The sequence below is a fragment of the Manis javanica genome, chromosome 1 (genome assembly GCF_040802235.1).
Source record: "Manis javanica isolate MJ-LG chromosome 1, MJ_LKY, whole genome shotgun sequence".
Classification (NCBI taxonomy): Eukaryota; Metazoa; Chordata; class Mammalia; order Pholidota; family Manidae; genus Manis; species Manis javanica.
Genome location: NC_133156.1, coordinates 197,280,505 through 197,303,422, shown reverse-complemented (window position 1 = coordinate 197,303,422; position 22,918 = coordinate 197,280,505). Strand labels below are relative to the sequence as shown.

The window sequence follows — 22,918 nt, the reverse complement described above, 5'->3', positions numbered from 1 at the left end:
ATATTGTCCTCATTAGCTTTCTAAAAATTTTAAGTTAGTCTTAGCAAGGCCCACACCAGGAGGATGCTTGTGTCTGAAACCTATACTATTTGAATTAGGAAGTAGTTGTCCTGAATGCAGGGGAATAAAACATTTTAAAATTTCTTTTTCATTTATAATTATTTCTTTATGTGCAATTTCTCTTCGCCTTTTTCACTCTCATTCTTCCTGGGCTTCACTCCTAAGAACTCCTTAAGAAGTGTTGGGCTAAATGTAGGCACACAGTAGCAGAAGAGTCCTGAGAAATATTTCAGCATTGTTTTCCTCCTCAGTGGCACAATTAGTAGCAGAGACCTGAAAGTAGCAAGTAGTTCAATCATGGTCTCACCCATCAATCTGGCCAAAAGTCATGTTGGTAACCAGTTTGTTCCTGTGTAGACAGGTTCAATTTCAAGGAGAGTCTTAAAGCAAAGTCTTCCACTGGCTGTATTAGTTGGGGTTCCCCAGGAAAGCAGAATCAGTAGGATATAGATGTACATTATACATTACACAAAAAGGAGAATTAGTATAAGGAATTGGCTTAGGCAGTTATGGAAGCTGAGAAGTGTCACTATGCCATGTGTAAGCTGGAGGCTCAGGAAAGCCAGTGGTGTAATTCAGTCTTTTAGTCCAAAGGTCTGAAAAGCAGGGGAGCTAATGTTGGAAATCCCAGTCTGAGGACAGGAAAAGATGAGATGAGATGTCCCACCTCAATCAATGAGGCAGGATAAAAAGGGATGAATTTCTTCCTCTGCCTTTTGTTCTGCTCAGGCTATAAAGGATTCAATGATGCCCACCCACATTAGGAAGGGGTATGTGCTTTACTGATTCCACCAGTTCAAATACTGACCTTATCTGGAAACACCCTCAGGACATACCCAGAAATAGTATTTAATCTAAGCAACCCATGGCCATTCAATTTGACATAAAATTAACCATCACGCTGGCCCTATTTGCACTCAAGCTCATCTTTGTCCTGGTCTGTCCAGCACCCACTTGCCTTGCAGTGATTTTTAAATAAAGATCACACTTATCTTCAGTTGTATTAAAACACTTTCTTCAATCAATTTGCCAAAAATACCAAATTTTCATTCATTGCTAGTTTGCTGCTGGTACCAGTTCATCTGTGCTCTCTACCTCCAGTCTAAGCCACCCAACACACCTAAGTAAGCCAAGCCTCACTTTGCATTTACCTGTTTGAAGGTAAATATGCTGATCCCTACAGAAGTAGGTTCTTGCTAGATGTGCAACTCTAGTGGTTGTTTTGGTGGTTAAGCTGTTTTATACTGGCAAATTTTTTACTGGTTGATCTGGAAATGTGAAGAAAAATGAAAGCAGAAAGCAAGATTTTTGTAGGCCCAGAAATTGATATGATATAACTTGTTTATAGCATGTTTTAAATATTTAAATATGTAACTTGTTTTATTGCTTGGTAAGTTAAGCTGAAAAGTCTTAGGAAAAGACAAGGATTCACAGTGTAATCTAATGTATTTAAATTTGACTTGGGGATTGAATCTCTCCAGGTGCAAAATCTACAATAAGAATAAAGATATTGACTATCATAAACTTTAAAAATTATTTCCTTATAAACTTAATGAAATGCAGTAAACTAAAAGTTTGTGAAAAGATAGATGAATTGTTCAGTATTCTTTTTTAAAAAAGAAGTTTTTCCAAGAACAGTTGGTATATATAAATTGCCAGAAAGGAAGACAAGTAAAGCCAAGAAATCATACGCTTAGAACAGGAATAAAGATCAATGTTCAGTAAAAAATATCCAATATGGTAAGTCTTTTACTTTCCAGGTTTCAAAAAATTTAATCTGGATTTTAATTATTGTGGAAATTGATGTTTGCTGAACAAAATAGGATAGTTTTGTTATATAAAGTACCTATGTTACTCTTACTAATAAGAAATGATGTTTTCTGTTGGATTCATTGTTAATTGCATGTTAATTACAGTTCATTCAGTAGGAGTATTTGAGATACCAGAAACTGCCAGACTTTAAGGCTAGTCCTATTCCGTAGGCTAGTCCCATTGTAGTCAGCAGACGGGGCACAGACACAGCCATGCATGACCCAGGATGCCAGTGCCAACCAGTGGTCTGAGGAGAGTGCAGTGGGCACACACTGAGAATGTACTTGATCCTGCCAGGGAAGTAGGAGAGAGAGCTTCTCACAAAATATTATATTAATGTTATTTGTTGTTATCAGATTTTTCTGTCCTCTGTACTTAAGAAGAAAGCATGGACAGAGCTGCTTTACCCAGGGGGAATCCTTTGGAGGCTACTTGGGTGGGTAACTTGTCTTTTGATGTGTATGTAATTTTTCCCATGTGTGCCTTCACAGGGTTTTGTAACAGGTGGAAAGGATGGAATTGTGGAGCTCTGGGATGATATGTTTGAGAGATGCTTGAAGACTTACGCCATTAAAAGAGCAGCATTGTCGACTAGCTCAAAAGGTGCCACTCCTGAATATGCAGTAGGAATCTTTCTGTTCATAGAGATGGAAAAGACAGTATTAAAGTTCTTGGAAAACCATTACCAAATCAAATCTCTTTCTTCCACCTTTAGAGCTCCTAGCACCTGGTAGAAATATCAAGGATGATTGCCTAGTACCTAGTACTTTGAAACTATAAAGACAGAATTTATATAATCATCAGTCTTTTTAGTTTTTATTATAATTAAATGCAATATTTACAATATAAAATACATTATCTCCCCCACCCCCATCCCAGGTTTGCTTTTGGAAGATAACCCTTCGATTCGTGCCATCACTTTGGGACATGGACATATCCTGGTGGGAACAAAAAATGGAGAGATCTTGGAAATTGATAAAAGTGGCCCAATGACTCTGCTTGTTCAGGTACTGTGTACATGTTCCAACTGCATTTCAGAGCTGGGACTAGGGGAGGCAAGGGGGCATTTGGGTGCAAAATCTAAGGTTCTCAGGGTTATGCAGGTACAGTGTTAATTACCTATTGTTGTATAACAAATGTCACAGACTTAGCAGCTTGAAACAGCACACATTTAATACCATTTGGTTTCTGTGGGTCAGAATTCTGAGCATAGCTTAACTGGCACCTCTGTTTAACTGGTTTCACGAGGTGGCAATAAAGGCCAGGGCTGCAGTCTCATATGAAGCTCAACTGAAGAAGGATCTGCTTCCAAGGTCACTCACGTTGTTGGCAGGCTTCAATTCCTGGTGGCTATGGTACTGAGGGCTTTCATTTCTTCCTGGCTGTTGGCCAGAGGCCCCCTTCAGCTCCTAGGGGCTGCCTACAGTTCCTTCCTACATGGGGTTCCCTGACATGGCTGCTTGCTTCCTCAAAGCCGGCAAGGAAAAGAGAAAAAACAGGTACTGCAGTCTTATGTAATATAATCGTATCATCGCATACATAGAATGATGAACATCTATCCTCTTTGCCATATTTTATTGGTTGGCAACAAGCCACAGGTTGTGCCACATTCAAAGGGAGGTGATTATGCAAGAGTGTGAAAACCAGGAGGATTGTGAAGGTCACTTAAAGAGTCTGCCTCTGGCCACCAATTATTAATGTCTCTACCATATGCAAAATACATTCTTCTCTCCCAAGGTCCCCCAGAACCTTATCTGTTCAGAGTCCATAATCTCATCATCTAAATAAAGTCCAGATGTGAATGGGGCTCCTTAGGTATATTTCCTCTCCATCTGTCAATCTGTAAAACTAACAAGAAACATGATTTGTTCTGAACACCCCAAATGTACAAGTATCTCCTTAGATTTTGTGTCTCATTCTAGTCTCAGCCTTGATTCACATAAGCACATTACATACTCTGTACTTTCATTTTCCCCTCAAGAATTATTTTCAGGTAAAATCAGATTATAATAAACATCAGCAGAATCCTCAAGATCAAAGCAGTGATAAAGTCTTTCCCAAGGTCACGGGAGTATGTGGAGGTGAGTAGGTAGGTAGCTGTGCAGGTCAGTGATGGATAGACCTTGTTTATAAATGGAAGGAGCAAGGGGAGAGGTGAAATGTACATTCAGGAGTTGGAGTCAACAGAATATATAGTTGATTATATGATTTTCAGGACTTCTGTGGGTCTGATACAGGAACTTCTCCTCTTTCCCTGACCTGATTCATGCCTTAAACAGTAAGCTTGCTATAGGAAGGATTTACTCCAGAGGGACTCTGATTTGCTGCACCCTGAGAACAAACAGGTCTGCACACACATCATGGCTCAGAGCAGTACAGGGTTTTTAAATGCATGTGTCCTATCCCCACCGTGAATACCCTGAATGAGAATCTATGTTTAAAATAAAAATCTTGTGTTAAGAACAAACCTCAGAAACTCTGTAGCTGATTGTACTGGGTGGCCAGGATCGAGGGCTGCACTGAGATGCGTCCTGGAGGTGTGGCTTCTTTGTTCTCCAGCTGCTCTTGCTTTTGTTTTCGCTATCCAAACTAACTGTTTTTTCTTTCTGGCCATGACTTCTTATTTAATTTTATTGAAAATGTTTATTTCTTCTTAACCCTCAAATGATGAGACTTTAAACCATTTGAGTACATGCTATATTGCTAAATATCTTATAAGATTTATGCTATAATGTGATTTAAACAATACAGTAAGATTTCACTGTTTTCTAATTTTGAAAACTATTATAGAGTTAATTTTAACTATGTTTTAAACTTGACAAGACTTTTCACTTTTTTCTCTACATTTTTATTCCTTTCTGTTCTAGTAAAATAACCACAGGTACCATTTACTGAACACCTACTATGTGTCAGGCAGTACTGTTGTACAAAATTTATTTCTCATCTCCACAACAGATTTTCTCAATTGAAATTGTTTTATAGACAAGGGACCCAAAGCCCAGCAAAATTACCCACATGCTAAGAACTGCAGAACTGTGATTCAAACCAAGGTTTGTCAGACACCAGAGCCCTTTTTGTTCTAGCACTAGAGCAGCCTGTTCTCCAGATTTGTCTCAGCGTGGAGACTGCAGGAAGCAGTGCAGAAGGCGTGGTCCCCGGGACAATGGGCAGGCAATGGAACTGGTGGGCACTTGAGGAAAGAGCGGTTACCACTGTCTTTTCTCCCTACATGTGTATCACTCTTTTCCTTCTTCCTCAGCATCTCTTTCCTCTTCTGGTCTATCACTCATCCGTCATTTCCTCCTCAGCAGAACTCAGTAGTTGAAGTCAGTCAGTGTGTCCTGGTGGGGTCAGCCTTGTGCTGTGCCCCATGAATGGTGGGATGGGGCTTCCTGTTCCCTCAGGGCTCACAGGCCTGTTCTGAGGGAGACAGAGTCAAGGAACAGCAGGGGCAGCATGGTATAGACCATCAACTGCTATGGGGAGATTTTAGAGCCATTTTTCCAGTGTCAGTAGCATGGCAATTCAGTGTCACTTGCACTGGACTGCTTGTTTGTTAAGAGAAGGAAAGCTAAGCTGGGGGAGAAGAGAAATGTACCATCAGGTGAATTCTGAAAATTCCTATTATATGTGCTTTGAACATAGTTAACACTCAATTATGCAGCTGTTTATTATCAAGCTTATTGGGTGATCAATAGGAAAGTAAGATCCTAAACTCATTTCCACCTGCTACTCAAGATGCTTTTGGCCTGCTTCAGTCACTGGCCTTTCCTGTGTTACACAGGAATTAAAATAATCATACTAGATCACAGAAATAGAATTTTAAAAGCAGTAGGTAAGGCAGTGGTTTAAAAGGGTCTCTCTCAGAGTTCCACAACTCTCTCCTGACACAAAACGACCAACAAAGTGAGTTGGTCAGTAAAAGAACTCTAAGCAGATACAGTGTAGGGGCAAATGGGGATTGACCCCTGACCTGTCCCCTGACCATGACCTTGAGGGTGGGAGGTTTCTGAAGGGAAGAAAACTAGGGATATAGGATGCTCCAGCTATCGATAAACTCGGAAACAGTATCTATACCCTTCGCCCTTCTCAGAGAGGTGAATGTCAGCTCTACTTGGAACTTCATATTTTCTGCCAAATTGCTGTTTTGCTCAAACAGCTCCTAATAAAACTGGAATCATCCAACTCCTCTTTGAAAAGCCACCTGTTCTGCAAAGCATTCCAACTACAAACACTTTTCAGATGCCTGTGGATGATCTTCCTTTTTGCTTTACTAAGCAAAGTCTTTTTATAATTAGCCACTAAAAACAGAAATTCAGTAAACAATCTGGTCTCTTTAATTGCTCTGTGTACTAACCTCTTTGTGCTTTATTGAGTAATAATATAGGAATCAATTCGTTTTCTCCCTAATTTTTCATTTTTAAAATACTGCTTACATCAGTTTTTATTCTAAGCAATTAGGTGCAGATAATATATAGGTAGGTGGAACTGGTCCAGTGCCTGTTAAACAACTTTCAGTTCATTGGATAGAACAATTTGTGGACAAACACTGAACTAGAGTGATCCCCAGGACATTTGATGCGAAAATTGCACTCTTTATTTCTGCTCTGCCAAATTCTATGCATTCAAAGGACTAAAATTAAATTAATAATATTGCTGTCCTATTCCTCTGACAGAGATAGGTGGTGCTTACATCTTTTAAAATATGGTTTTATTATAGAAAGTGGTTTATGTCATGATCAAAATGTTTTTTAGAAGTATATATATACCTATATGGACTTTGTGTATTTGATGTCAAACAATAGGATACAATGAGGGCACTTTATGCTAGGCAATGGGGATTAAACATTCAGATGTTTCTAAATGGGAAGATGTTTGGTATTATATAGACAAAACTTATAAGTGATGAGTCCATATTTTGCTTTCCAAATGAATACTTTACCATCATGTAGGCCCAGCTTTAGATTCAAGCTCAAATGAAAAAATAACTCAGTTTGATTATTTTGGCTCCCAGAAACTCAAACTGTGTTTATTCATATTTGAATCTGTCTGGGATACTCTTGGGCTGACTATGAACACCAGGCTGTAGAAGGACTTGCCAAGAAGCATGAACTGAGTTTATGTTGCCCTGTTTCCTCTCCCACAGGGGCACACAGAAGGAGAAGTGTGGGGGCTGGCAGCTCACCCTTTCCTGCCCATCTGTGCAACAGTGAGTGATGATAAAACGCTTCGGATCTGGGAATTATCCTCCCAGCACCGTATGCTGGCAGTTCGGAAACTCAAAAAAGGTATGTGACATCACCGTACTCATCTGTAAAAATATTTACAAAGAACAAAATGTGTTGGATTTATTCATTCATTCAACTAATATTTACTGAGAGCACTTCTTGTTATATCCCCTAAAATATGTGAAGCATTGGAAATTAAATGTCGCTACAGACAGACGTGTAGAATCATCCTGGAAGGCCGGCCTGATCTGCCGGTGCCCAGCTCTGTTGTTTATTTCATTTTTCCTTGTGCTGCACAGACAATTGCCACCTGGGGGCAATATGTCCTTGCTCTCGCTGAGAAGAGGAATTAGAAACATACCAGCTTGTAAAGAATATACTTTATCTTTATAGCTAACAGTCTCCACAACTGATTTTATTATTGAAAAATAATAGTCAATTATATTAAAAAATAGCTAACATCAGGAAATGAGTAAATATGGATTGAATGCCTATATGCATTGGAACTGAGAGGTAGACCAAGAAGTAAAAATTCAGTTTCTATGTATTAGGACTGGGAATCCCAAGATGAATGGTCCCATTCCTAGTGTCAGATTTGAACAGAGTCCTAGTGACAGGTGATTCATTCAAACTGGGTAATTTAAGACTCCAAAAAGGGGACTCTTTGTAAAGGAGTGGGTACGAGGTTGAGAAATGACCAGGAATACTGCAGCTAGTAATAGCCGGGTCCCATTACCAGCCCTGGACTGAAGGGCCAGAGGAGGGAGCAGTTGTTGGAATTCTCAAAATGAAAGCTATGCTAGATGACAGCCTAACAGACTCAGCCAGCATGCAGTGACTCTGCAGCCAGACAGCTAGGGGAATACATACCCCAACCTCCCTGTCCTTTCTTCCTGCTTCCTTCCCTCCCTCCAGTCTCCTGCTCATGCTCCCCTTGGCCAAAATGCAGTCAGCAGCCAGAGGACAAGGAACCCATTGATGCAGTCCAGGCAGGCCAGCTCCAGGCACGGAGCAGGGTGGAGAGTGGACCTGGGAAGACAAATGAAAGATACCTGGCACAAACGTATTACAGAGGCTCAGAGGAAGGCCTACTGCCAAGGCAACTTCATCAGGGAAGAATCATGACAGTTGGGGGTCAAAAGATTTGTGAAAGACTAAAGACAGGGAAGAATGAGCTTGGGGGTCTGACACTAAAGTACTTTCACTAGGTTGTTTTATAAGTAGTTGTGGGGAGTGTATTCTAGGGGAACAAAATGAAAAAGGTGTCAAGACAGTAGTAACAATAATGGTGGTGGCTAATATTGCTGGAGCCAGCAACTGTGCTAGCAATTTTCATTTGGTCCTCATGGGAACCCAACGAGTAAGGCCATTATTATCACCACTTACAGATCAGGCATCTAAGGCACAGAGAACTCAAGTCACTTGCCCAAAGTCATACAGCTACTAAGTGGTAGAACTGAATTCAAACCCAGGCAGTGAGCCTTCATAGAGCATACCTGTGGCCGCTGCATGAGGCTGTCTCCCTCTGTTATATTGCCTTTCTTTGTACTGGACTTCTGGGCCTTAGTAAGGGATAGAGCCAGAATTCAAACCTAGGTCTGATTCTAAAGCCCATGTCTTAACCCCTAAAGGTTGAAGCATTTGACTATATATATATATATATATATATATATATATATATATATATATATATATATATATATATATATATATATATATATATTTGGGAAATGATAAACCCAAGTCCTCATTGTGAGTGACTTCAATGGCAGATAATGGACTTTACTCACTAAGTTAAAAATTAGTTCAAAAGAACTATTGCTAACGTATCTTAGCTAGAATGAACATTCAACCCAGTTTCCATCTTTTGTCCCGATATAATTATTAATAGTCTCCCTTTCATTCTCAGAATTGTCTTAGTGCCTGCAGTAAACTCTGTGGTTAAACTGATCTTAATGACTCTTTTCTAGGGCAGGCTTGCCTGAAGTTCTTTTAACTCTAGTACCATGAGTGACTCACAGTAGTTAAATAACCATTTGCTAAATGAATGAATGAAGGAACGAATGAACATACAATTTTGATGAGGCAATTTGAAGTTATTGGTAGCTTTGAGCATATTATGAACAGTGATAGAAGGGTGTGTGGAAGCTTAGTGTGAAATATTTTGGCACAAGGCTGCATGACTATCCCATCCTTGGGTCTCTGCTTACCCAAGTCTTGACAATAAGAATGGGTGTTGGGAGGTGGTGCATAGTCTTAAACAGGATTCCTATTAAATATACCCCCACACAGTCCATGCTCATTAAGAAATGTCTCCCCTCTGACCCCACAGAGCAGTAGAAAACATTGTTCAGGTAGTGCTATCAGCCCTATATTGATCAGTTTTACAGACACTTCTTGGGAGAATGTTGTCCATATTCTTTTCTTCTCATGGCAGAAGAGGCAGGAACAAAATCTTTTGCCTCTAGAATTATGCATCATGACCCATGGATTTGAGAATTAGAATGACTAAGAGTAGAACAACAAAGTTCTCTAAATCCAGTTTTGTATGTAAGGCATTATATCCAAAAAATAGTTTCTAGAAATTTCATTACAGAGCCCCTGCTCTTAAGTATAACTTCTTTTCTTGGGAGCAAAGATACTGGTTGTATTATTTCTTTACTCTTTTCCTGTATTGTCTCCACTTGCCTTTTGAGAACATCAGGTATTCAGATACTAAGAAATGAATAGCTTAACCTCAAAAAAATTCAAAAACTTATTTTTAATGTTATGATCACTGTCCCTGGGTTTGGAGGGAAAGGGTGTTTTAAATTACAAAGTTCAGTTCTTCTCATAAGTACTGTTTATTTAAAGACATGGTCACTTGTTCACCCATATATGGATAAAATGCATATATGCAAATGTCTCCATCTCTTCATGTGGCTTGTTTGATAGTAAAATCATGGATAATAACAGTGGATTCTTTTATAGGTGGAAGATGCTGTGCCTTCTCCCCTGATGGGAAAGCCTTAGCAGTTGGCTTGAATGATGGGAGTTTCCTGGTTGTAAATGCTGACACTGTTGAAGATATGGTATCCTTCCATCACAGAAAAGAAATGATCTCTGATATTAAGTTTTCAAAAGGTAAAGATGACAGCAAATTTAAAAGACTGTTTTGGGACAAAAAATTAAGAGTGAACTATTTAAATACTTCCTTGACCTTTTTCCTATTTTTCAAAATTGAATTCCTAGAATTAAATTCCTATATAAAATGTTTTGGTGTTAACTTCACATTTTTCTTTATAGATACAGGAAAATACCTTGCTGTGGCATCCCATGATAACTTTGTGGATATTTACAACGTGCTCACAAGCAAAAGGGTGGGCATCTGTAAAGGTGCTTCTAGTTATATTACACATATTGACTGGGACTCCAGAGGTAAAGTATGTTGTGGCTATTAAAATATAATTTTTGTTTTAAAAAAATGATGTCCATTCATGTATTGTTTCCAGAGAGAATGTCAGTAGAGTTTTAGGGGGGAGCCCACAACAACATAAATGACTGCAATTTTCTAACCAGAAAGCAGCTGCTGCTAGAATTTTGAGTACTTTTCCATCTTTTTATTATTATTACTATTATTAATTCAAGCCATTGAGTTTTAACAAAGTTGAAAATCTGTGATGCCGCCGTCACCACAGTAAACCACCACTCTGCCTTTGGGTCCACTATGCCGTGTCCCTGCCACCTTACTGCTCTCCCTGTCCCACTGATTCTCCACTCTGCCCAGATAACAGCCCACAAAGTTTCAAGCAGCTTCATCCTCCAGCAGAGGTAGAAAGCTGCATTCAGTTCATCTAAAGATTTCTGCTCTCCAGAACCGCCCAGCTTACCCACTACCCCCTCCAAGTGATGTCCACAGACTCCGTGGGCATTTGCCTTCTAATTTAACAAATCTAGCTTCTACCATGTGCAGTCTTAAACCAGACAGTGTGGAGGATCCAGAAGTAAGATAGAGTTCCTGTAGCTGTCCAGAGTTTATAAGCTCGTGAGGGAAACATACTTGTACTTGAACGATACAAAAGCACAGATCGGATAAGGCAAGGGAGTCAGATGGTGAGTCATGGGCCGTGGTGAGCAGGGGCTCAGAGTGGGCCCAGTCAGCATTCAGCACCCAGGGGAAACATCAGCGCTATAGGGTGGGTCACTTTCAAATCCCATCCTGGGGACTTGGTTGATGTTAGAGTTTGGGGCAGGCATTTAATAATGGGCAGGGTCCCAGCTTTCAAAGAAATTTTCATCTGCTATGGTAGAAAATCACAAAGAAGAGTGTGTCTCTGAGGAAAGGGCTCCCAGGGGAATCCATGCAGCCCTATAGAAGGAATGTCCTTTGAGGGGGCTCTTGAAAGATGAGCAGAAATTCACCAGTTGGCAAAGTCTAGGCTGAGCATTCCAGGCTAACAAAAAACATGATGTACCAAGACATGGTGATGGGAAGAATGGGGCTATTGAGAAATAGCAGCACTGGGTGGCTGAGGGCACAAAGCCGGGAGAATGCAGAGTGGCAGACCAAGACAGAATGTAAAGGAGCTTTTATGTGACACTGGGGAGAGTGACACCGAGCTTTATCCTGTAGGTATTAGGTAACTCTAAGGGATTTAGAATGGGGCATTGCCTCCCAATCTGGGGAGGGTGAGCAAGCCTGGAATTGGAAGTTGTTGGATCGATAATGAAAAATAAAATAAACCAGGAGGAAGAGACAATGAGGGCCTCAACCAAAAAAAGTAATTTCAGAGATGCCAGAATATGCTAAATATTTACTGAAGTAGTGGCTGTGGACTGGTCCTTCTGGCAGGCCAGGTGTTCAGTTTTAGCTGTACTTGGTACACTGAAATTTGAACTTTATTTAAATTTTACAACCTGCAGGCATTTTGTACAGTGCAATCAATTGGAAGACAGCAAGAGGTGCAAGTTCCAACAAGGGCAAAGGGAGGTCAGATAAGTTCCTCTCATTTTAATGTCAGATCCATGCCAGACACAGCGCCCCGAGGGCTTAGGCTGGCCCCTGTGATCAGGTAGGACACTAGCTGCCTGTGAGCCATCTAGGAACCAGGGAGGCCAGGGGGTAATGGAAACAGCTGCTTCCCAGTCGTCGTCTTGATATTCTCTGCTTTATTGTTTGTAAAGAAAAAGGCTGTGATATTCCCCTATTTATTCTCTTGGTAACATCCTTAGATATGCATTCTTGGGAGAAAGATTTAGGTCAGGGCCAGCCTCATGCAAACGTCAAATAGAATATGGTGAGTTTTATTTGGAATCCAAGACACACACAATACCTGACACAACATGTGAAATCCCACCACACAAGGACCATTTGGGGGTCAAACCAAATCTTATTTTTATCTTAGAAAGTGAAGGGCCAAGAGAAAATGGGGCATAGAAAGAGTAAGTTTTGGTTGGGAAAATTTCTTCAAAATTATTTTTAGTCATGGTAAAATACACAGAAAATTTACCATCTTAACCATTTTTGTGTACAATTCAGTGGCATTAAGTACATTCACATTTTTCTGCAACCATCACTGCCACCCACCTCCACAAATCACCTGATAACACTGAAGCTCTGTATCCACTACACAGTAACTTCCCTTTTCCCCTTCTCCCAGCTGCTGGTAACTACCATTCTACCTTGTCTCTATAAATTTGGTTACTCTAGGTATTTCAAATAAGTGGGATCATACAGTATTTGTCTTTGTAAATGACTTACTTCACTTATTATGATGTTCTCCAGCATAACCCATGTGGTAGCATATGTTAGAATTCCCTTCCTTTTTCCGGCCGAAACAATGTCCCATTGTGTGTGTCACCTTTTATTTATCCATTCATCCCTGGTTGGACTCTTGGGTTGCTCCCACCTTTTGACTGTTTTGAATAATGCGGCTATAAACATGGGTGTGTATAAGTTTTGAAGACCTTGCTTTTAATTATTCTGGATATATTCCCAGAAGCACAATTGTTAAATCAAATGGTAGTTCTATTTTTTTAATATTCTGAAGACCTACCATACTGTCTTCCATTGCAGCTGTACCATTTTTATATTTCCACCAACAGTGTATAAGAGTTCCTATTTCTCCACATCTTTACCAACACCTGTTATTTTCTTATTTTTGTTTTTTTGATATAGCCATCCTAGTGGGTATGAGGTGGTATCTCACTGTGGTTTTTATTTGCATTTGGGTAGTTTTTTTTTTTCCATTCCACACATATATAGGCCCTGGATTGGATGCCAGGGATATAAAAAGGAGTAAGTCCCGATGGAAAGAACAAGGTCTTGGCCAGGATCAGTGAGTTGTTGCCGGGGAGGGACCTGGGTGAAGTTCTGTATAACGGCCCTCAGTGCAGAGCAACACTTTGCAGAGATAGAGGCAAACCTCACTGCTTCCATAATTCTGCCTTAAGCCAGCCTCTGTGACCCAACCAGCGTTCGGGATAATGGTAAAGACACTGGGAGAAAGGAGGCTGACATCTTTGCCAGTCCACCTCTCCTCATGTCTAGCAGTAGCCCCTTTGGTCAGATGAGAGGGTGAGACCAAACAGCTTCTATAGACTGGCAGGATAATAGAATACTTGTCATTTTTAGGAGGAAGTTAGACCATCTGGAGAATACAAGCCAATGTGCCGGTGTTTCACTCCAATTTCATTGTCGTGAGGCATGTGTCATAGTGATAATTTTGTGCTCCTGATATCCCAGTTCCCAAAATGCAAGCATGTGCCCTGCTCGCTCAGGAACAGCCTCACATTTTACAGCGGGTCCTTGGGGGTCTGGCAGGGGTAGAGGGCAGGATTTAGGAGCAAGGATCTGTTCATTCCTTTGATCTTGTCAGAAGCAGTGAATGTGTTCACTGGAGCGTCGCCAGAGCCCCAGGCTCACGGGGGTGGGGCACTGGCACAGCCCCAGCTTTGGCAGCCTCTCGTGTCCATGGTGACCACGGACCTAGGAAAAGTGAGAAGCCCATCAGGCTTCTGTAGGAAATCAGCTGCCCCTGAATGAAAGAAAAAAAACACATGGAGAGAGAGAAAACAGGGAAGGATATTTTCTAGCTGCTATTAGTTTATTTCCAGAAATATCTAGAAATATAGTTCTGTCTGTAAGATCTTTTCGCAATTTAAGGTTTGAGTAGGGCATCTCATTCCTATTTTCATTGCAAGTGGCCTGATATTCTTGGTACATTTAGTGCCACTTTTAGAATTGTTCTAAATTGTAGATATTACAGTAACTGGGATGATGTGTGTGAATGATTTTGTAGATTATAAAGCTCTATGCACCTGCAAGATGTGGGATTTACTATGCCTGCTGAGTAAAGAGGTCATCTGTCTCAATTCTCTTATTCTGTGTGAGTAGATATTTCTAGTGAATAAAATGTGAGGATTCTGGAAGAATAGGGATACTCTTATTCAGGGGCAATAATTCATGGCTTACATAGACTTTTGCTCTTTGTTTCTGTCCTCGGAATTATTTCAGTGGTTATACGACAGAGCAGCAGGCAGCATGGAAAAAAAGAGTGGCGACCTAAATATTTCCTCTCATGCTTTAATAAAAGTAACTATGGTAAAGAAATTTTTTTTGGGGGGGAAACACACCCATAATTCCACCTTTCTAACACAAAAATTTCTTCCCTTCCTTCATTGCAAGAAACAGAAGACCACTCAAACCTACTCAGCTTAAACTTAAATAGAATAAAGAATGAGTTTATTGGAAAGATAGAGGGACAGCTGATAGAATTCAAGAGCAGGAAGTAAAATGTCTCCTGAGGAACTGACTTTAGGAAGGACGAGGAAATGCCTAGAAACCAAGCAGGCAGTTCCTCTCTCCTCAGGTGGAGAGCCTGAGGCAGCTCGGTTCCGTGTCCACTGTTCTGCTAAGTGCAATATCTGCTTTTGGCCCTTCTCTGTGCACAGGTAGACTTTCCTTAATTCATTTGGAGCTGGCCCACTCTTGGTTGCCCCAAAATACTATCCTCAGTCCTAAAGTCCGCACCTCATCCCAGTTAGGCACCCACTGATTCGGCCTCCCAGATTCCAGTTTCCCAGGAGAGAGAATTTGATTGTCCAGCCCAGTCTCCATCCTGGCCCCATCTAGGTCAATGTCCACCTTTAGAGTACAGACATGACCTCAGGGATCCAGCCCTCGGTGAGGGGCAGTGCTCAAGGAAGGGACATAGGCTAGGTAGGTACCCCACAGGTGCCTATGGTGTGCACAGCACTTCTCGTGTTTGTTCTGTTTATATTTTCTAATATTCTTGTAGGTATAAAGTATTTCTCTTAACTATTATACTTTTTTTTTTTTAAGTAAAGTATGGTCTTTGAAACTATGGTGTCAGGAGAGTTGTTAGGATTATCTGAGAATTACAATCCTTTGTGTTCTCTGGTATCTTACTGCCAAAAATCATCTAAAATGAGACACTGAATAAAAGAATGTTTTTTCATTGATTCCTTTAATCCTTTTTCCTGGTCCTTTGTTTGCAGTCACTTTGAGAATCTTAAAAGTGTACTTTGCATCCTCATGTAATTGTAGATTAATGATACCAAAAAAAAAAAAAAACATAACAAAGAAACCAATGGGAAAAAAAACCCCTAGAATAATCTAATACAGATCTTCTAAGGTGAATAATGTTTATATGAGTTAGTCAGGTTACTATTGGTTCCTTTCCTAAAATGTTTTCATTTCCCCCCAGTATCTCATGTTGAGTGTTTTTTATTGAAAAATCAAACTTAAACTTTGATATATTGTACATCTTAAACTTATGCAATGTTATATAGTAATTATTTCCCAATAAAGCTGAAAAATATATAATAAAAGTACAAGATACAAATATATATATATATATATATATATATATATATATATATATATACATATATATACACACACACACACACACTTTGCAGATATATTTAGCTCATTGGAAAAATATGTCATTTTCTTACAATGCCAAAAGGCCAAGGCTAATTTAATTTCCCCCCCTTTTTTTCTTGTGTGTATGTTCAGCCATAAACACAGGAAAATGTACCCATTTTAGAGGAAACATTTTCAAATTCATTTGCTCCTCACAGCCCAGACAAAGCCCCCTCACATCACCATGTTACAACTCAGCAAATTATAAACAATTAAGGTTTTGAGTTACAAAATGAGAAACCTTGTTTGTAATTAGTCACTTAGAATAGACCTGCAATTCCAGCCAGATTTCAGACCTAGGTGATACCCACTTACATGTAAAAGAATATGATATAACCCAAATTCTTATTTTGGTATTATTTTTCCAAGAAGAACATTTCGGGACTACTAGATGTGTACCTAGTTATGGAAAAAAGAGTGGGGGAAGATGTGTTCTTATGTATTTATAAACTGAATTATTTACAGATAAAATAGGATGTCTGGAATTTGCTTCAAAACAATCTGGGATGAGAGTATAAGTGGGGGTTCATGAAACAGGGTTGGCCATGTGCTATTAACTGTTGAAACTGGACATTGTACACATAGGGATTCTGTGTACTATTCTTCATGTGTTTGAAATTTTCCATAATTAAAAATGCTGAAAAAAATACTAAAACGTCTATTTTTTGGATCATTTAAATTTCAAGCCAAAAAGGATTATTAATGTAGTAGGGGGAAAATTAGGAAATCTCATCTTTTTCAACGTTAATCAGAATGAATCCAAGATTGTAATTTTACATCAGACTGAAAGACTGTTTTATTCAACCTTTTGTTTTAAGACTTGGATTTCTTCACAGATTTTCAAGTAAGATAGGGGAGGAGAGGGGAATCACCATTTACACAATCACACAAATCACACATTTACAAATCACACAAGTTTATATTGTGTGTCCTTATCTTCCTGTTTCTGAACTTTAAAGGGCAAGTTTTGAATTTAGACCCGAGTCAATGCAAATGCTTACAGGGTTCTCCCTTCTGATCCCATAATTCTTGCCAAGCAGTTTGCTTTTACTACATCTCTGTGCTAGGTGGCAAACATGGAAAAAGAGTAACAAATAGATTTTGTCAAGCTTTGGAAAAATGGCTACATTCAGTGCAACAGAGTAAAACATAGCAAGCTTGATTCTTCTCTTTTTTGAAGGATGTTCATAGTCAGATTTTATGAGGTCTATATTAAAAGAAAAATCATAACTTTGGGTTTTGTACCATGCCATGTAATTGCCTTTACATACTCTTCTGGATAATTCAACATAGATTTACTCAATTTATGAGACTTCAATTAAAATGCATCAAAATAGTTGCAACCATGCTTATCACTATAATAAAAAGATAAATGCAGAGTTTAATTGTCTTTCTACTTCATTGTATCATAACAGGAAAATTATTGCAAGTTAATTCGGGTGCCAAAGAACAACTCTTTTTTGAAGCACCAAGAGGCAAACGGCACATCATAAGACCTTCAGAGGTAACAATCATACACAGAGCTTTTTAAAAAAATAGTTCATGAGGATTTAATATTTTATAAATATTTTAATAAAAGCTGCAAAATATTATCCACTAGTATGGGTTATATTTAGTGTACCTTTAAGCTTGATCATTTCTTAAATATGATGGCTTGATCTGTTTTCCTACTTTTTGGGGACTTAGATTTACTGTATCACGATGTAGCAAAGCAATTGGCTCTCTGTTTAATTTTTCTGTGCCCAAAGACAATGACTAAGCAACAATCTGGATGCTACCTGTTACTTTTTCCATTCCACTTGTCCTGTCATTTTGTGCAAAGCTTTTTATAAACTTCAATTTTTGAAACATACTTCTCAATGTTTAGTCTTTATAATAATCAACTATCTTCAGCAACAGTAATATAATTATTTTTTAAGGCAAAAATTACTCCCAACATGACCATCTTAATGTATCAAATTCTTCCTTTTTTCCTTGTTTTCCTCATCTCCATAGCCACACACATGATTTTTTAATTATTGGAATCAAAGCCCAGGTAAAACTTTGAGTTCATAAACTAACGCCTTCCTAAAAGCTCAGCTGCTTTTGTGAGTGACTTCCAGGGTCTGCTCAGTGCTTCCAGTAAAGAACGCTGCTGGCCAAAAGGTCACTGCCTGCTTGAGCACTAAGGAAATCCTCTCAGTCCCAGAGGACAGTTTTGCTCATTTATTTGCTCTGTAAACTTTGATGAACGAAGAGGAAATACTGCTTCTTTGGAGAAAGAAGGGTTAAAGATCTGCTGCTGAGGAACAAACACCTGCCTCTCTAACTTTGGTTTGCCAGTCATTGAACTATCTTAGTATTGCAAAGTACTCCTGGAGATGTTCCGAGGTGTGTCTGTTCATGTTTTCATTGTTTCTGAAGGGAGTATACTTGCAGTCCCTAGAAACATGAATTGTTGCAGATAAAGGCATAATATTGCTTACTGATCAATTGATCTGACTCCCCAATTCCAGTTTATTTATTTCTGATTAGTTCTTATTTTAACTTTTTTATATGTAGAGACTTTTATAACCTGGAATAAGGGATATTTTAATTATATTATTTGTTCACTGAACACCTGTTGAATGTGCCATGCACTTCATATACCTGTATTTTAATCTTCACAACAGCCTTGTGGGATAGTTGTCAATCTCATTTTATAGGTAGAGAAATTAAGGCTGTAGAGAGTAAGAGGACCATGGAGCTATGCTCTTAGTCTAGAAAGGAGTGTGTGTGGCTCCCCAGCCTGGACCATGAGGTTTCTCAGATTTCTTCTGTGTATTTAAACATCATTTTACATTACTTCACCTGATTTTCCCTTTCTGTTCTGGTGCTCCAAAACAAGTATACGAAAATAAAGTGCTGTCCAACCGAATGGTGAAGGAGTACAAGGCCAACTAGGGACAGGTGGGCAATCATTATGTAAAAGCATATGTACCAGAGGGAGATTCAGCCTGTGGCTCTAAAGAGCTCATCTGTTACTCTGCAGTGCTCACTTCTGGCAGAGGTTGATCTTTGGTTGTGAGTCCTTCAGCTGATGTTTCTTTGGCCTGGCCCATTCTGGTATTGCCTCTACCGAGAGGACTAAAGAGGTAGCTCATCGTTTTAGTCACCAGTGTTGTCAGGCCCTTCAACAGAATATGAAGGATTTTGAAAATCCTCTTTCTAAAAAAAATTTATTTAAGGAACAGCATGATAAAACCAGCACAAAGCTTACCCAGCTAATTGTTAAATATGACAAATATTGAAATATCCTTTTGAATCCCTCTGATGCAGCACAGTGCAGTTAAAGCAGCACTAAACTGGGAGGCCAATTCTCTGGGCTTACCTTCTCCTCTGCTTCCTAAGCAGGCTCTGACTTAAATGGCCACCTCAGTTGCTTCCTCTTGAAAATGGTGGTGATAATAAGACATCTCCCTGAGGCGAGGGGCTGTGGGAGAGACCGCCTGAAGACTCCCCTTCCATTTAAGTCCCAGAGTTTTGAACAAGTTTAGTCTTTTTGGGTTTTGTGGGTTCAGGGGTCATTCTTAATGCTCCATTTTAAATGCAATTTCTGTAGCTTGCAAGTCAGATGTTTGCTGTCCCGGAGAGCAGAATGTCCAATCTGGCCAAAGGCATTCTGCCACAGTATGAGCAATACCAGTGCATCCCCCTTGCTGCCTGGACAGTGAGGCCGGGAAAGGTGCCCCACAGGGTGGTGGCACTGGGGATGGACAAGGACAGTCTCAGGAAGTAACCTGGAGCCTGGAAGTAAGTCAGCGGCCAGAAAGCTTGCTTGTAGAGCCAGCAGGGATGGTTCTCAACTTCTCTTCCTGTGCAGGTCAGTTTAGGACATAAGGAGTGTGGGAAACTCGGCTCAAAAAACCAAGGTAACTACTGAGCAGCCACCTCAAGTCATCTCAGTCTGTGACCCTACTTGAGGGTCCAAGCTGCCAGAGCCAGCCCCAGCTGTTTGGCTCAAGTTCCACACATATCCGGAAGCAACACAGTGTTAAAAAGAGTTGTGACTAAAACATGTATAGTACCTCCCCGCATTACGACCAAAATCCTGGCTGCATCTTTATCTTGTCATTTCTCATCTAAGCAGGGACAGAAGGCAGAAAGCAACAGAAATAGAGGCAAGGTGCATTGAGAGTGTGCAAAGAAGTTTCAAATCCAAAGAGAGATCTTGTCTTGAATTTTAAGCCCCAGTTCTCTAATGATGTTTTTAATACTCTTTTACACGGGGCTTTAAAGTGCTTATTGAAGAACTGCAATGCTAAGATGTATTAGCATATCTTGAATGAAAGTAAATGAGATCAGATCTTCTAGAAAGTCCTATACAGTGCTATTACTACGGTTCATTGTTACTGCTTCATTTAAAAAAAGGAAAGAAAGCCTTGGTTTTACCAGGATTTAACCTATATGAATTTCAAATCTTCTGCTCATGAATTTCAGACAAAATAGTTTTAAAGGATAAAAATGTATTTGCCTGGTAATACAATATGAACAGCTTTTCAAATGTTTAAGGTAGTCACTCTGGAGCATAAAGGATATTAAGCTACCTGGAGGATCATATTACTCTCTCCTCCAAGGAAGTAGTCCTTTAATAAAAAAAAAAATGTCTTGTGACTTTTTATAATAGGTTCCTAAATAATTAACACCATTATCAATCTAGCTCAGTGGTTCTCAGTTGGGAGCAATTTTGCTTCCTCTCCTAGGGACATTTGGCAGTGCCTGGGGCAGTCAGGGGAGGAGGTGCAACTGGCATCCAGTGGGTGGAGGACAGGGATGCTGCTAAATATACCACCGTGTACAGGACAGCCCCTGACAAGAATTATCCAGTCTGAGCATCAATAGTGCTGACATTGAGAAACGCTGATCTAGGCTTATAGCTTATACAGTGATAAATATGTAGGTAAGAACTAAAAATTTCATTATTGTCAGATATTCACAACTCCAAAATGTTCATTTTTATCTAGAGAAATATATATGGATATTTGAAATGCTGGTTTGTTAGGACAGTGCGTATGCTGCTTTTCAAACACAACTTAGTACTTGTGCACCTCAGCACACAACACACATGCCTAATGTTGGGAAAGTTATCATTTAGAGCTACTGAGACTCAAATTGTTTCTTTTACATAAGACAAAAAGAGTTCTAGGTTGTGCAAAAATATATTAATTTTCTTTCCTTCTTTTTAAGATTGAAAGGATAGAATGGGACACATGGACCTGTGTCCTGGGGCCCACCTGTGAGGGAATCTGGCCGGCTCATAGCGATGTGACTGATGTAAATGCTGCCAGCCTTACCAAAGATTGTTCCCTCTTAGCCACTGGAGATGATTTTGGTTTTGTTAAGCTTTTTTCATATCCTGTCAAGGTAATATTCATGTTTATTATATATACTTGCTCAGTGTCATTAATAACCCTGAATCTATCTATCTGTTCTATCTAAATGGACTTTTAAGTATTGAAAGCATAAGCAATCAGTACTATTATCTATAATCTTATTTATGCTCTATAAAAGCCTTCATGGCCTTTAAGTTAACTAATTTGAATCAGATTCTGATGGCATAAATTCCCCCTTGAAAGGCCTTCTGTGGTCACCAAATCCAACATTTTACAAACCACAAAGTAAGAATTTTCTTTACAGCATCTTGGACTGGTACCTTTCTAAAGTGTACTAACATACTACTAGACATGAAGATCTTACTACCTCACAAAGCAGCCCACTTCTTTTTCAAAGAGCTCCAGTTATTAAAATGTTTAGCTCCCTATTGAGCTGAAGGATTTTTCTCTTTAGCCAAAGTTCTACTTTCTGAATCATCACTGAATACTTCCAGCTCCCCAAGAGCGGTGGTAGGAAGATCATATTTCCACTCCCTGGAGTCTCATTTTTTCTAGATTAAACATCTCCAGTTCCTTCGGCTGTTCTCCCATGTGACAGTTTCCTGTTGACCCTCCCTCTGAGCACACTCCATTTTAAATGGTCTCATCTAAGACTGGATTCAGTGCTTCAGACACAGTCTGACCAGCTCGGGGTACAGGGGAGATTCATCTTCTTCTTTTGATTTCATACATGCATTAAATCAAACTAAAATGACATCAACACTTTAGCTGCCATTCTACACAATTGAATCATGGATGTCTTTCCCCAAATTGTTCAGGTTATCTCCCATCTTCTAATTATACAATTGATTTTCTAAAATCTGAGTACAGAACTTTATATTTGACCAAATAAGATTTATCTTCTTTATCTGGTCTCATTGTTCCAACCTGTCAACATCTCAAATACCTTTTACAAGTATTTACTTTCCCTTCTGGCATCACAAGTGTGAGTTCTATATCCTGGAAACAAAAAGAGGGAGGCATGAACAATGAAGCACCATCACCAGGAACCCCCATTCAGTTTGACATTCTGTTCATTAATGTGCACATTGAGTTACAGTTCTTCAGTCAGTAATAGACATTTAAGTCTGTCTGACTATGCTGTTATGGTGCTCAATTTATATGTCTAAAACATCAATAACTTGACAAGTATCTTGCTGAAATTTTGGCCACATTGAGCATGTCCCTGGTATCCCTCCTTACAATAAACCAACTAACAGAAGATAGGTGGGTAGTTCACAGTGAACTCCTGTTGTTGTCTGGCAATTATTACTTCATTTTCCATGTACTTATCTGCCTTCTGTGTAATAATTCACCCTAGAACTTTCCAGAGGTTGTATCAACTCATGAATCAATATTTGCCAGAGTCTACTTGTTTTCCCTTTTGGATCCAGGAGCCCTTTTATGTTTGACACCACGTCTGCTGGATTCTAAAGTCCTTAGCTATTACTGACCTTATTTCTGTGGTAACATCCGAAGGTACCTGCACTCAAGTACAT

At 39.5% G+C, this 22,918-nt stretch overlaps 1 protein-coding gene across 11 annotated transcripts in view; it reads left to right on the top strand.

Annotated features, from left to right (window-relative positions):
- Nucleotides 1-22,918, top strand: part of EML6 (EMAP like 6) — a 309,966-nt gene that overhangs the window by 195,049 nt on the left and 91,999 nt on the right. For all 11 annotated transcript variants that reach the window (XR_012121243.1, XR_012121246.1, XR_012121255.1 and 8 more), the window contains 7 exons: nucleotides 2,364-2,475; nucleotides 2,752-2,879; nucleotides 7,019-7,160; nucleotides 10,071-10,223; nucleotides 10,386-10,517; nucleotides 17,445-17,533; nucleotides 21,235-21,411. Coding sequence is in view for 7 of the 11 variants with exons in the window: in XM_073213154.1 (XP_073069255.1) it covers nucleotides 2,364-2,475; nucleotides 2,752-2,879; nucleotides 7,019-7,160; nucleotides 10,071-10,223; nucleotides 10,386-10,517; nucleotides 17,445-17,533; nucleotides 21,235-21,411 (933 nt within the window). In the remaining 4 variants the exon portion in view is untranslated. The remainder of the gene's footprint in view (nucleotides 1-2,363; nucleotides 2,476-2,751; nucleotides 2,880-7,018; nucleotides 7,161-10,070; nucleotides 10,224-10,385; nucleotides 10,518-17,444; nucleotides 17,534-21,234; nucleotides 21,412-22,918) is intronic.